The 16,822-nt window shown below is 31.1% G+C and overlaps 1 protein-coding gene across 1 annotated transcript in view; it reads left to right on the top strand.

Moving 5' to 3' along the window:
* The first annotated feature begins 133 nt into the window (after window positions 1–133).
* LOC108904386 (soluble guanylate cyclase 89Db-like) overlaps window positions 134–16,822 on the top strand; it is an 86,859-nt gene continuing 70,170 nt past the window's right edge. Inside the window, exon 1 of the mRNA XM_018706912.1 lies at window positions 134–308. Coding sequence (XP_018562428.1) covers window positions 267–308 — 42 coding nt within the window. The 5' untranslated portion in view covers window positions 134–266. The remainder of the gene's footprint in view (window positions 309–16,822) is intronic.

The following is a 16,822-nucleotide window of genomic DNA, read 5'->3' as shown; positions in this document are numbered from 1 at the left end:
ATCACGGAACGATGCCGACTGCCACCTGTAGCACTCAGCGTAGCCGTTTGCGTCGATTCTATTCCTAACCAACCTAAGGTTTCCCCCAATATTTCCGCAAGTTCCGCCGTGCTAGCTCCAGCAACACGACGCGCCGAAAATATCCTTCTCCATTCGAAAGCAATTTCGGCGGGCAAATTAAGAGAAAAGTGAACTTGAAAGGAATATTTTTGTTTGCCGTATATATTTATTTGTCCCATAAACCTGATTTAATAGCCGGTTTTAAAATGTATGGAATGCTGTTGGAGAGTGTCCAATATTTTGTCCAGGTGAGCTATATATTTTTAATTAGCAACTTAAAAAACGGTCAAGTAATTGTAAACTTTCTTCAAGTAGTTTATCGTAATTTTTCAACATATTCAGTACAAAAAATATGTATGAAATAAATTCACTGTTTCTTAAATTAAGCAGTTTCACGAAATTTCATAGAATACGTCGATTTTGCAATTTAAAAAGACATTTTTTGATATACATCCCCTTTTACATTTAATATCTTTTGGGAATCATCAGAATTATAACTCGTTTTAGGTCAGACTCTAGTAAAACATAACTTTTTGAATTCAGTAACATAAGTACAGTTATTGTACTTTACATTTCAGTGATAAAAAATAAAGAGTAGTGGCTTGTAGCAATATTTGAATTCTGGTTAATATTGGTATAACTGCTATCCGTAGTAAAACAAGGTTAATAACTCCAGAAGTATTGGTTAAAGTATATCGAGAAACATTCAAAAGGTTTACCTACTTAGTGCGTGGATGAAAATAGTTATAATTCTAACAATTGATCATAAAGAAATGTAAGTTAAATGTTTGTTTGATAGAGCCAAATGATTTCCTCAAAAGATGAAATTTTTAATAATGAATTGAAATTCATAAAAATGTACTAACAAATAAATTAATATCCTGAGAATTTTGTTGAAACAGTCTTTAGAAATATTGAAAAGAAAACAAATTATGTTAGGCAACAAAGAGAAATTACATTCGCAATAATGATTCCATATATTCCTGTACTATTGGAAAAATTAAGGTAACAATAGGTAATATCAGAACATTTTTTCAACTAATACTTTACGGGCTTACTGTCAACGACATACCCAAATAATTATTTTCAAAATTCAAGAAATTATAGCATACCTTGTGAATGCAATAATAAACATGTTGAAGACACTTCTCGCCTGTGAATATTAGAATAGATTAACACAAAAATCATATTTCGTGAATTTGAGAAATCTAAAATTTGCGACCACGCTTGGGAAAACGGTCATAATATTCAATGGTGTTTGGCTAAAATTTTTGAAGAAAAAAACAATGCCGCGAATGAAAATTAAAAGAGACCGCGGATTATTTTGTTGAATGGTGAAAGTGATGTGTGTCAAATTATTCTATGAATTTGAATCCTTGCTGGATACAGATTCTAAAAGATGAGGTATAAATAATAATAGAATAAAAATAAAAAATTATAATTAATTAGTTGACTTTATCAAATTGTTTCAAAAATAGACCTTTGTGTTGTGTTGATCATTCTAGCGAATCGCATAGATCGGTATTACGTTAAAATTAACCCAAATTATCACTTTTTCATTTTAATTTTTGGAAGTAAAATAAAGCACAATAATTTATTGTATATTGCCAAATTTACAAAGTTACGTTTTACAAGAATATAGCAAAAAGTATAGGAGCTCTATTAAAAACAACTCAACGAGAAAGAGGAGGATAAAAAACTGTTTTTGTAAAATACCAAATCGATGTCTTTCGGAAATTTCTTGAAATATTCGTTTCGGAATATATTCCATACTTTTTTTCGCACTGTATATCAACCTATATTTTTAGAACATGTATTGATTATTGAAAATCTGGTAAACATGATAAATGTATGCTAACTTTTAACGAAACGGAGTTACGATTTGAGAAATAAATAAAATTAGTCAAAAATAAATATCTAATCCGTGAGTTATTACCAATGCCAAGGAGTGTGTTCAATATTTTTGGTACGAAGCAAATATTTTGGAACAATATAACAAAATTATAAATAAAACATTTTTTGCAACTGTGTCATACATGGTTACCGCATTTACGTGCATGCGGTAAGTATCACTTTTCTGTACCATTACAGAAATGAGAATTTTTTAACCCTAGAATGCTAAGGAGATTCACTGTACATTGTTATAATTATTATGTATAGCAACCGAGTCGCTACACAAGTATTAGTCCTGTAGCCAGGGGGGTCCCAATTGCCTCCTTCATTTAGATGGAGTTACCCAAGTGTTTTTTGTGTATTTTGAGCTGCAGAACACGAGTTTTTTGGGTAGAAGTTTGCCCGGATGTCGATAAGTTTTTTATTAATAAAAAATTTGCAAAATACTGAGAACTCAGTTTTTGGCAAAATAAAATGTTATACAACTTTAAAAAATAATAATTATAAAAACACCTAAATTATAGTAAGTATAAACTTTTTTATTATTGTTCATAAATAAAACTAATATAATTTCGCTAATTTTTTTCATATTATTATCATTATATCTTTGATATTTAAAATTTTTCACGAATTTTTAATGCATTAATTAAATCAGATCTTTGCATTATTTGTCAAAAAAAAATAATTTTAATTATTGTAATATTGCAAATTTTCATTAAATTGTTAATGTTTCGTTCAGTTTTCATCGTTTCTTTGGTCTAGAAATGAAGAGTACGCGTCAAGATCGTGTATTAAACGGCTGTAAGAAGGCAACCGCTCTCTTACATACATGGCGGCGCCCCATTCTGAAGACTCAATCGCTATTTGTTTATAGCTTCAAACAACAGTGGAAAAAACAAATTTTCACACTGCAATTACTCATAATTTGTAGTATTTAACGTGACCTTTCAAACGCCGTCAGCAGAATTACAAAATACCTATTCAATCAAAAGTTATTAACGTTTGAAAATTGCAAAATTCGCATTTTTCGAGTTTTTAACGGCGTTTATCTCGAAAACTATGCGTTTTAACAAAAAAAATTGCAAGAGACATTTTCTTCTTAAAATGGGTCAAATAATAAGAAACTACTTTTTAATATTTTGCTAAAAACTAAGTTCTCAGTATTTTGCAAGTTTTTGTTAATAAAAAACTTATCGACATCCGGGCAAACTTCTACCCAAAAAATTCGTGTTCTGCAGCTCAAAATACAAAAAAAACACCTGGGTAACTCCATCTAAATGAAGGAAGCAATTGGGACCCCCCTGGCTACAGGACTATATGTATATAAAGTCAGAAATATTATATTTACATATTTAAATAATGTTTAAACATATAATGTTTGAACAAATTTAAATAATCTTTTACTGTCGGGTCTTATTGACAACTAGATAAAATGAACTATTTTCTTTTTAAATAATTATTGGGGCGCGATTGTTGCAGAAAGTTCGTATGTGATAAGCGCTACCAAATTTCAAAATTGAAATAAAAATTAATACATGAAGGTAGTTGTCCTGGAAATTTAAAAATTGAAAACTTTTTTCTTTATTTTAGATACATAGAATAAATAAAAAAAAAATAAAATAAACATATTATTATACCTGCGAAGTATTAGAGATTATTTTCAAATTGCCACAAACTTTCAGGGTGTTCAGATTTGATCTGAAACTTCTCTTTCAAATGTTAGTGTTTAGTACAATTTCGATTATTATTATTCTTCTATGTATACGAGTACAGCCTATGATGCTATGATTTATATGAGAGTGAATTTTTGTAGTCATATTGGGGATTTCTTATGGAGAATTTCACAACGTACTATAATTCAGTACACTCTCAAGTTATCAATCTATGGCTCTCCCTAATTTTTTTTTTTAATTTGAAATGTCACTATAAAATGGCTGTGAAAGGGCAATAACTTTTAAAACACGTACTTCATCATTTTCAAGTACCTACTTTCAAGGCTATATGTATATACCTACTAAATTTTTTATCGGAAACAAAATTTAACTCTAAATTTTAGTCTTTTTAAAAGAATTAATAAATGAAACTTTTGATGTGGGAGTTTTAAATACTATTACCCGAAAAATCACCCCTGAAAAAATCATAGCATATATTGATTTTTTCTTCATTTCAAATACGTTGGTACCTAAATGCTTTGAAGAAATAAGGCTTTTAAAAATTTTAAAAAATGTAAGATATAAGTATGTGAAGATTTAAGCAAATGCATAATTATTACAGCATTTATAAATAAAACATTATTTTCGTATCTACTTCCATTATTTTTTTACATTTTGAAATAAACTATGATTATCACGGAAGAATCCACCATTGAAACATTAGCAAATATTATAGTTACATCTTATAATTAAATCATCATTGAAATTAAGTTCATACGCTTTTCTTATACAATGTGTCCAATTAAGTCGGCACCATATGGGTTACTTTTTTATTATGGGTTTTATGAAAAAAAGTTATTCTTGATAAAAAGTTTTGCATGGCCTAAAACCCAAAATGATTTAATCAGATTTAAATTTTTTGCAGTCGTTTGTCGAAAAATGTAAACAGTAAAGTACCTTTATTTTTTAAAATATCGACAATCAGGTCAGGTATCTAATATTATCCATCTACCATTAAAAATAATCTTTAATAATTTTAGAGTATAAACATAGTAGGAAATAAATAAATAAGTTATAATTTAATTTTGCCATAGATCTAATATAGTATACTATGGATGGAATGTAAAGAGAGAGGGCAGGGGACAACATGTAAAGCGGGATGAAACTAGTCTAGGGTCACGTGAATTAGGGCATTTTCAGATTTATCACGGGTAATTTGTTATATCCATTACGTGGTATTAAGTGTTATTACGAATTTGACACATAAATTTGTCAGCATTCTTTTTATTGTCGTGTTACTATAAAAAAAATAATTTCCTAATCAGAAATAGAGTTGTTTTTTAAATCAATGTGGCGCGATTTTATCCTGGGTCACGTGACTTAAGGGCAAATCGCTGTCACTTTCACTGTTCATGTTGGAACAGCTAAAATGCGCAAAAAGTGGGCTTTGACTCCATTCATATACTAATCTATGAATTTTGCAAATCATAAAATATTTGTATTGAATTCATTGGTTTGTCAGTGCATCCTAGATTGAAAGTCAATCTCTAGATGTATCAATGCTAATACAGAGAAGAGTTTATAAAAATAACAAAATCTGTTTTTAATGGTAAATGGATAATATTTGATATTTGACCGTAATTTTCTATTAACATCAACTTTTCTTAACAACGATTGTCGATATTGTAAGAAATAAAGGTACTTTACTCTTGAGCAAAATTTACATTTTTCGACAAATCTCATATACGACTGCAAAAAATTGAAAATCTGATTACTTCATTTTGGGTTTTAGGCCATGCAAAACTTTTAATCAAGAATAACTTTTTTTTATAAAAACCAATAATAAAAAAGTTTCACATATGGTGCCAACTTAATTGGATACACTGTATAATTTGGACCAACCATTTGCCGTTTTGAATAAATGCCAATATGTAATTTTTCTCAGGTAAGTTTTCCAACCTTTCAACATGTTGATTCGTGGGATAAATTGCGTTATTTTAAAAATTCTAAAAATATATCGAACTAAATTTATAAAAAAATCAGTTGAAAATTATATGCCTGATAGTATTTGGTGAAAAAGATTAAATAAGACGCCAGAGGAGGACTAAACCACCAGTAGTATACCTAAATTGAACTGGTTTAGATAACTACATTTGCTAGCAATGGGACCTTTTGTTAACGCAATTCTGAAAATACAAAGCAGAAAACTGCTTTCGTCACATCCATTCTTAGATATACATTTCTTTTATTTTCCTTTCCCTACTAATACGCTAAAGTGTGTATCAATTTCACATACAGAATACACAAGTATATTTGTAACAGTATGGACATTCAAGAAATTTAATTTATTGTGTCATATATTATGTAAAGCTGTAACTCAATATTTCGCTTTCAAATAATGTAAATTAGGCCAATGATTATAGCTTTTTTTCGAGAAAAAAATACTATTAGAAGTTTTTCTGCGGAATATTGTTCAGAAACGTGTTATAAACAAAATATCAAAAAATCAACTCGAGACTAGTTGGGAAAATTTGTTAAAACAATGGTCAAAATTATGAAAAAGTAGTTTTTCGACTGGCGTAAAAAAACTGTTATTCATAGAGAAAAAAAGGTTTATACAAAAAAGGTAGGTATTAAATAAATCTGTAAAATAAGACAAGTCCGATTAAATTCCGATAATTTGTTTATGCGCAAGAGCTCAAAAATGGTCGAAATTGTCCGCTTTTTTCAATTGCTAATAATTAATGCAATTTTCATCGCAGACACTTGTAATTCAGGATTTTTGAAGCTTTTTGCACCCTTAATAAGTGGTAAAAATTTCAGCCCAAAAACTTCATTAGCTTGGCGTTGGCGGAATTTGTTATCTAAGAAGATGCTATTTTCAATTCATTTTTCCCAAGCTCACAGGCGTTGTAGGGTTTCGATCATTAGTTGTTTTTGTACCTAAATAGTTGTATTGACATATGCATTTACTGATAATTTAATTTTTCAAATTTAATTTGTTTAAAAATGACTGAAAAAATGTTAATATTTATTAAATTGTTAAGCGCGCATGCTCCGCCTCGCTCTCCCCACTCGTTCGCTAGACCAAGTAATAGAACGCATCGCCGCTATCTTCTTTTTCGCAATTAAATAGTTGAATTCACCTTAATGTTAATGTAGGACATGAAAATATAGCTCTTAATGTATACTCTCTCCAAATTTCGGCTCTTAATATTAATAATTAAGGTCACTGCGATTAAATAAAAAAAAAAAATTATCTCAGCTTCTAATCAACTTACAACAACGATTTTTTTTTAAATTCGAAGAAAACTAAAGTAAAGAGGTTACTATTTTATTTTATAATAATTACCTATCTTAACAATTTAATAAATATTAACATTTTTTCAGTCAATTTTAAACAAATTAAATTTGAAAAACTAAATTCTCAGTAAATGCATATGTCAATACAACTATTTAGGTACAAAAACAACTAATGATCGAAACCCTACAACGCCTGTGAGCTTGGGAAAAATGAATTGAAAATAGCATCTTCTTAGATAACAAATTCCGCCAACGCCAAACCAATGAAGCTTTCGGGCTGAAATTTTTACCACTTATTAAGGGTGTAAAAAGCCTCAAAAATCCTGAATTACAAGTGTCTGCGATGAAAATTGCATTAATTATTAGCAATTGAAAAAAACGGCAATTTTCGACCATTTTTGAGCTCTTGTGCATAAACAAATTATCGGAATTTAATCGGACTTTTTTCATTTTATAGGCTTATTTAATACCTACCTTTTTTGTATAAACTTTTTTTCGCTATGAATAATAGCTTTTTTACGTGAGTCAAAAAACCACTTTTCCATAACTTTGACCACTGTTAAAACAAAGTTTCCCAACTAGCCTCGAGTTGATTTTTTGATATTTTATTTATAACTGGTTTCCGAACAATATTCCGCAGAGAAACTTCTAATGGTATTTTTTTGCCAAAACAGGCTCTTTCATGTCTATAATGACTGGGCTAAATAGCTTCCGAAAAATATCTGACGAACATTTTTAATTCAAGAAAGAGATAAAAGCCATCGGATGTTATGTTCAACCTATTAAAGCTGTTTATTCGTCTCAGTTTTCGGATATCATTGACTTGCAATTATATGAAACAATAAAATGTTATGACAGTCACTATGAGATTTATTTTGTAAATTGTTGTTTAAATTTTCGAGTTTTTAACTACAGCTCTACAAACATTCAACCAATAAATCTTTCAGCGTTCTAAATTGCCATGATTTTTCAGATTACGCTCTTGACGTATGTGGTAGTGAGTTATCGTGGCCTACAGCATAATATATTTTTAATCTTTTGTTTTTTTTTTAGAAAAAGATCTTGATATAGTTAAAAAATTGTTAGAATGCGGGAATGGTATAGTTATAAGTATAATGCCATTGGTTATTTTGCCATTTAAGTAGTTACAATTACATTTCATTTATATCTAATAATTTATTTGATTATGATTACCTGAATTTTGAATATATTTAATTATGTTATTTATTCCCACTTTTGTCTGGAAATACAATAAAACGTTTTACCTCATGTCCTAATCCTTCCGCAATTTATTTGTTTATTGCGTTTTTTTTTGATATGGAATGTTTGAATGATATTTTGTACAAGGTGGTCCAAGTTTTAATCAGGAAGCTACATAAGGTGATAGGACAAATTATTTTTGGCAGAGAATTTCATATGAATGTAGGCTACAGATACTTCGTTTTTTAGAATCTGGGTGTTAAAATTAGAAAATAATATCACATTGTCGTTAATATTTCTGACGACATTGGACGTAAACTAATGAAAGGAGGGGGGTCATTAAGAGCAATTTTCGTCCCAATTGAAAAAATTAAAAAATTCATGATTTACAAACAAAATTCAATCGATTTTCGCCCCACCATCCACTGTCCTACATACCCCCCAATAACCGACCCACATCCAACTACTATGACAGGTAGTAATGGCAGAAAAATGACGTTTTACACATCCCTAGATAGGCCAATCAATAGCTCATTAAATCAGTGATTTTGTGACAAAAATACTAGTAGCAAACGAACTTTGCCATCATCATAGACAGTCTGTAGATATATGCTTACGTTTCTTACTCCAATTTACCATTAATAAATTTTTTATAAACATTTTTATGTAAAAAAGCATTTTAGAAAACCTAAACTAACGAAGCAATCTTAATGCTATTTGAGACAATTTGTAGATAATCGAAATACGAATAAAACGAGAGAACGAGAGAACGATCCGATCAGATAATTAGAAACGAAGAAAATCCGGAAAAATCGAAAAATTTAGCATTTTTTTTAATTTCATTACTCCGTCATTTATTTAAGTTGTAGAGGTGATCCTGTGCACAAAAGTAGTGTTATATGTCCTTTAAGTGTGCACAAATCCTGCGCTGTCGGACTATTAGTTAGCAATTTGAATTTTTTGGTGCACTATTTGGCATGGAGGTGGTCCTATTTTAATTTTTCAGCCGGATTTTAAAAGTATAATACTACAAAACGTATATGTAGGTATACTAATTTTCCGGTAAAATATTGCGAAATAGGTGAAAAATTCATCCAACAGTGGGGAAAGGTCGGGAGATGAGGGGCAGTGGCTATATAGGTATAAATTTCGAATATTGTTAGTTATACCTAGTATATAAAATTTCTTTAAAAGGATATGTATCCTTTGAAACAGAAAAGTACATTTTGTAAGAAAACTTTCAAATTCACGTTTGATGTCAATATTTCGCGTAAATGTCAAAAATGCAGGAAGAAAACAAGGAATGTCCACAAGTTCCACATCATTGTGATTCCGTGTGTTGGTATTACTTATTATGTGCGACCATTTACAATAATATTAAACTATAACTAACAAAATTCAAAATTCTGTATCTATACAGGGTGATTCACAACTTATCCAAAAAAAATTGGGAATAGATGCGGCATGAGAAATGGAGTCAATATTGTAAAAACAATTTTTGTAAAATCCTTATAGTTTCTGATAAAAAAATTATTGCAGTTATAGCACATTAAACCACTACATAGCTGGACAACTGTAGTCTCTAGCGTCATTCGCAATACGCATGGAGAGCCAAGTGACTCCTAATACTGAAATCCATCGTTGCGGTAGGTTTTACCTGTTATCTGTGGTATTTACATCAGTTTTTTAGTAGTTAGTGTGGCTTGCGTGTATAGCAACTCAGAGTTGATGGATATCGTTTTAATTTATGGTGAAGCAAGACAACATTTGTATTATGGTGAAGTATTTGTGTTATGGTGAAGCAAGACATCATTTGTGTTAGTTCGTAGAAAGTGAGTATGACGGACCCAAATGTGTTTACACGTGAGTGGATAAAATTTTGAACAATTGCTGTTGCAGCATCGGGTATGTCAAATGATTTTATTACTTAAAAACATAAATTAATTTTATTAATAATTAATAAAGGCAAAAGCATTTGAATTTGCCGATATAAAATAGGTGCGATAAAATTCTATTTACATATTTCTTTCCTTGCGAAAGTTTTTGTCCGTTTTTATCACGCCGCCATACCGGTCGCATTGTGCGAGGTTAGGTTTTACAGTGGGCCAGTTTCCAGTGCCGTGCAAAACTGTATTTTTAAATCAATTTCGATCTGACCTTTCTGATTTTTTCTTTACAAAATTGTATTTGTAAGGGTCCCCTGTACATCCAGAATTTTTTTTTTGGATAAGTTCTGAATATCCATTGGCCCTCATCTCACAACCTTCCCCCACTACTCGACCGCGTACGAGCGCTCTGCAGTTTTTGAGCATGTTTGGAGGAATTTTTCACCTATTTCGCAATATTTTATCGGAAAATTGGAATATACGTTATGTAGTATTATACTTCTACTTTTAAAATCCGGCTGAAAAATTAAAATTGGAATTGTGCCAAAATTAATGGCCCAACAACGCCTGCTTTATGCACAATTAAAGTATAGTGCTTTTGAAAAGTAAGGAATAAATTCATTATTTATTAAATTGAGAAGTTTTCGAAAAAATCCTCTTGCACGTCGATTTTGTTTTTAAAAAAGGCACTTTTTGACATACGACCCATATTTGTGACGTCATCGTTGTTCGAGATATGACGACATCGACAATTTTTTTTAAATAGCCAATTTTGACCATGCCATTTGAAAGAACGTGTCATTCTACATACACAGATCATGAAAAATTATGGTGTTACATAACAAAAATTTCAAGAAAATAATGTTTGAAGGTTTTAAAATTTAATTTTCACAATACTGAAAATGATAATGATTATGTAAAAATCGACTAAATGGTGCACCTCCCCATTATGCAACACCTGTCCGTGCTTATTTAGATGAGCTGTTCCCGAATCGTTGGATAGGGAGAAGGGGGCCGATTCAGTGGCCAGCCAGATCGGCTGATTTGACACCCCTATTATTTCTTGTGGGGATACTTAAAAAGCAAAGTATACGTTACTAGACCGGTTAATTTAGAAGATTTAAAAGCAAGAATTCGTCACGAGATACATCGTATACCTCCTGAAGTTATTGATAATGTCCAAAAAGAATTTATTAATCGTCTTGGCTACTGTCAGGCAGCCAACGGTGCACAATTTGAACATTTAATTTTATGGCAGTTATTTCCATAGTGACCTTATGTATGCGTTTATATTAAATTTAGATATCTCTTATATCTTCAAATGTTGTTTATTATAGGACTATAACATTTTATAAAAAAGGCCAGTGGCTCATTATACCTTCAAAAAACCTAAAGTAAATCTGAATTTCGACCCACATACACAATTTTAAATGTTTCATTATGCTTTAGTCTGATTTAAAACCGCGACCGCTTTTTCTCTTCATTCTGAAAAATTTTCAGCTTCTATTACAGATTTTATGGAAAGTTAGTTTAAGCCCATTTTGATGGGAGCTCCAGGGAAATATCCAATTTGTCCAATATACAGCGTTCTACTGAAAAGGATTCTATCAAACAAAATAATGTTTACCCTTTTTACTTATACGTCAGTAGGATATTTGATAGCAGGGTTAATTTGATGTGTCCTTCCTTCTATGCTTTCTCTTCGTTTACTTTGATACCGCGATTTCGTCGTTTTAAGCGAAAATGTATTTTTAATATTTTTAAACCTATAGACATGAATAATACGTTACAATACCTATTAGAAGCATTAATAAGCGCTCATAGATCAAAGTTTATGGCACATATCTCCACAATTTTATGAAGGTTTTAGTTTTGACATGAAAATTTACTTAAGCAAATGTAAAACGTACCCCTTTTACATATAAAAATGTGAATGTGTCTTTCCAGCTACTGCTGTAATCTTAGCATCTTTTAAAATTGCATTACTATACAGGCTTTGCAGAGATTTTCAAGGACGTAAGAGCTTTCTAAGGCTTTAGATATTCCTTTAAATCGCAATCAAGTATTTAACCCGAATTTAGCTCATCCCTTGGCTTTGGAAGTAGTGCAACATGGGATTATATATATTAGCTGAATTAATGAAATGACAATATTTGGATAAAATTTGCATATCCCAGGAAACTAGTTCATAAAATATTAAAACCAAGGGACTACAATGTATCTTTTAATCCGAGAGCAAAGTTTCTGTGCGGGATTAAAAACTACTTTAGCTCTGAAGCATATACGCTATTTTTTGTGACCTGAAACGACTACAATTAATTTATACAAGGTGTCCAAACACTCAACTGCCGAACTGCCATACTTTTGCTTCCTTAAAAAATTATGGGCTATCTAAAAATTTTTTTTAAATTTATTTTTTTACAATAGTCACTTCTTAGGTGCTTATTTCAATGTAATATGGGAACAGTTTATGTAGCCGAATAGAATATTAGCGTAATTAGAGATTTAAAAACATGGGTGGTTTTTGAAACACAATATTTGTCAAATTTACATCTAAATCAAATATTTTTTTGCTATTTCCCAATGTACATAATGTCTCTATTAAAGTATGTTGTTTTATCGAGAGATCGTGAATGTGGCTTCATGATGCTGTATCAGAGGGTTATATATTCCCAGTAAACATTGACATTAAATAGACGTAAGTTAATTGAAATCGTAAAAAACAATTCATTTTGTTTAAAATTTATCAAAAACGTTATACCTATATAACAAGTACCTATAATTTTTTTATAGTAAATAAATTGTAAAAGCATTTACGCCTTTTTTAAATTTACCCGATAAAAAAATGGCAAAAATAAGTTTTTTTAAATATTGACATGGTGACCTCCATTTGTTACCTTTTTTGATTTGGATTAGGTCAGGAAGTATAAAACTATTGTGCATTTCATCGCTTTTATAACAGCATCTTCAGGAATCTAAGTGTCCGGTTGTATATGTCAAAAAATTCAAAATTTTCAGTCATTCACTTAATATTCTACCCCTTATATTTTCTATCTTTTCATTTAGAAAAAAAAATAGTAATAACCAAGGTTTTAGGAAATTTACCTGTGTTTTCAAAGCAATACATAAAAAACAATTGACTGTTGCATTTTGAGACAACTAAATTAAATGTATTTTTTAATTAAATATCCTATATATTTGTCATTCTTTGCATTCCAATTAATTATTTTTGAATACGGTGATACACATGTGTCATATATTTCCTGTAATAGTTTGCACAATATTTTGGTTTATTTATTTATTTTGCACATAGTAAATACTGGCATGAGACCACTGGGTAATTATGTTTCCCGCTGTTCACTGAACAAATCTTTAAATTCTCTATTAGGGAGAAATTGCAAGTGGCGTTTTATAATTTTTATATTTTGTTCTAGACAATATTCAAGCAAGTTTTTTGTAATATCCTGTTTGCCACTCCAACTTTGTTCAGAATTTTCTCCCTTAGGTTATATAAATTATTACATATTTCTTTGTTTACTTTATCTTCAGAATTTTCCAAAGAAATAACTACATGAAGGTCAAAGTCAAATTAGGACTTCTCGCGAATCATAAAGTCCTCTGTTTAAAACACAAAGGTTTATTATACAGGGTAGCCCATCGAAAACGTACCGCAAGGCATTACAGGGTAGTAATGAACTTTTCGACAAAATCCAAAAACAGGTAAAGTTTGCTTCTGAGGGGGACAACTTTTGGCGCAAAAAGCATAGCAAAATCTTCAACCCCCTAAGTGGGGGTGCCATCCCCCAAATTTTTTTAAATGGGAATGGGGGTCAAGTGGGGGGTCATTAGAAAGGGCTTTTAATTCTCTATACATCGATTCTTACTTTTTGAAAATCGATCCATTATTTTAGAAAATATGCAGCTTTGAAAATACGAACAATATTTTTGACGAGAAATGCGAAAATCGATTTAATTTTACTTCAAAACTTACGGTATTAGCTTGGTAAATTCCTTCAAAAGAATTCGCTGTTTTTTTTTCTGATTTGCGAATTCTTTAGCCTGATTTTGGTGAGCAAAAAATTGTCCGCTTTTTGTTTCGTATTTAGATAGGCCACAAGAAGTTGCTAGATAACTGTCTTGTGACTTGTAGTTGAAGAGTACCAATACTGCCGAGTCTTTTAAATTGATTAATTATGGTGTACTCAATTCCAGAAAGAGTAGAAATTATTGAGCTTTTTTTCAAAAACAATGAATGCGGAAATCGGGTCGCCGAACTGTTCAACCAACGGCATCCTGAGAAACATGCGTCTGGAAAAATTGTTCGCGAATTGGTGGCCAAATTTCGCGAAACTGGCTCCGTTCATAACAAAAAGAGGCAGGTTGAAAATCCGGTACTAAATGAACCTACGGAAATAGCGGTATTGGGGCAAGTGGCAATGGATAGTACGCTGAGTACAATGCAATTGGCTACTGCGACAGGAGTGAGTCGTACAAGTGTCCAACGAATATTAAAAAAATACAAATTCCATCCTTATAAGATTCGGCTAGTGCAAGAGCTAAATGAAGACGATTTTGATCGTCGTTTGCAATTTTGCGAAATAATGACTGAACGAGCGATAAACGATAATTTCCTCTTTAATGTGTGTTTTTCGGACGAGTGTACGTTCTTCTTGAATGGTTTAGTGAATCGCCATAATTGTCGTTACTGGGCTGATACCAATCCAAGGATTTTCCATGAGACACACTCCCAACACCCCCAGAAGTTGAATGTATGGGCAGGTATTTTTGGAAATTCCATTGTAGGTCCTTTTTTCCTTCCTGGAAATTTGACAGGCGATATGTACTTGGATTTACTACAAAATGTCATCGACCCAGCTCTAACAAATATCATAGAGGACGACCCTGCTTACAATGAACACGAACTGATTTTCCAGCAAGACGGAGCTCCTCCACATTACTCGCTCAATGTGCGCAATTACCTAAATGAGACGTTTCCAGGACGCTGGATAGGACGAAGAGGTGCAATTGAGTGGCCCCCTCGGTCACCCGACTTAAATCCTTTAGATTTCTTTCTCTGGGGGCACATTAAAAGCAAAGTTTACAGCACTCCACCTGATACCTTGGAAGATCTGCGAGGACGAATCATTAATGTATGTCGCGAAGTAACACCGCAAGTGCTCCAGAATGTTCGACAACGGTTTGAAGACAACCTGTATCATTGTATGCAAGTTGGCGGACAACATTTTCAGCATTTACTTGACTAATACCGTAAGTTTTGAAGTAAAATTAAATCGATTTTCGCATTTCTCGTCAAAAATATTGTTCGTATTTTCAAAGCTGCATATTTTCTAAAATAATGGATCGATTTTCAAAAAGTAAGAATCGATGTATAGAGAATTAAAAGCCCTTTCTAATGACCCCCCACTTGACCCCCAATCCCATTTGAAAATTTAGGGGATAGCACCCCCACTTAGGAAGATTTTGGTATGCTTTTTGAACCAAAAGTTGTCCCCCTCAGAAACAAATTTGACCTGTTTTTGGATTTTGCCGAAAAATTGTTTACTAACCTGTAATGCCTTGCGGTACGTTTTCGATGGGCTAACCTGTATTACTCATTTCACAATATAATAATTTTTATTAACAAAGATCTATTTAAAAAATGTAACAGCAGAAAAGCATAAATATAGTATTATGGCAATCTTGACTTAATTAATTATTGGAGAATCAGTAAATAATGTAAAATATAGTGTAGCGCTAAAGTAAATATATATGACATGTAGGTACATATATATCATTGTAATTAGAAAAAGGAAAGGTTTTCAAATAGCGATAAATACACAAGATGTTCTGTTTAAAAAAGCAAAATTTTGGTTTGTATCTCGCAATGATATTTACTAGAACTTAGACCCTTACCTACCATTTTTTCCGAAATAAAAATGTTCCAGCTTCGTCTTAGATAAAGAAAAAAAGAACGATAGAGCAGGTTGTTTTTTAATTAGATTAAAGCATACTTTGATTCATTTGTTTTAACTTATATTTACTACTTTAACTAACAGAGTTTCAAATTTTTACGCAAATGTGCAAGTATCCTTTGATATCTCGTTTGAAACAGATTAAAACGACTTAGCCAACAACGCAAAAAAAATATCGAAATTTGATTTAGATCTTGTAACAAACATTAAAATTGCATGCACGAAAATTTTATCAATTTAATATAATATAAATGTTCTTCACTCATTTGGCTTACTGTTGCTGCAAAATATGGAAATATTCTTTCAAAATAAAGCAACATTATGAAAATAAGATCTCCGGAGCTTGAAGCTATCTTCCATTTATAATTTCTTTAACATCTTTAAATAAGTAATTTAAAGATATTTTGCTAATTAAAAACTGAAACTGAAAATGTTATAATGATGTTGACGTTGGCGCTAACAGTTACGTTAACGTAGGTCTTGCGTAATCAGACAAAAGAGACGCATTAGAACATTATCTAGTGAAGGAATATCTGATTCTGACACTGTACAAGTTGAAGTTCAATGTTCATAAATTAATTTTACAAGACAAACGTACTTAAAATGTACATACAAAACATTAAAAAAATTTTATCTATAGGGGGCGATTCTACATAAAACTAATTCAACTATCAGTATTGAATCTTCGTTTTTAGATTTTTCAATTCATAGAAAATCAGACTAGCACCATTTTAATGAAAATGCCTAGAATTTAAATAGACATTTTCAATTATCTACTCCCTTTTGAGTAAACATTAGGTAATTACAGTTATATCAACCGAAGATCAGAGAAGGTACTTTTAAGGTTTTTAATGGA

Source organism: Anoplophora glabripennis, unplaced genomic scaffold, assembly GCF_000390285.2.
Source record: "Anoplophora glabripennis isolate ALB-LARVAE unplaced genomic scaffold, Agla_2.0 scaffold115, whole genome shotgun sequence".
In the NCBI taxonomy this organism is placed as follows: Eukaryota; Metazoa; Arthropoda; class Insecta; order Coleoptera; family Cerambycidae; genus Anoplophora; species Anoplophora glabripennis.
The sequence above is the reverse complement of the archived record's forward strand: the minus strand, read 5'-3'. Positions and strand labels throughout refer to the sequence as shown.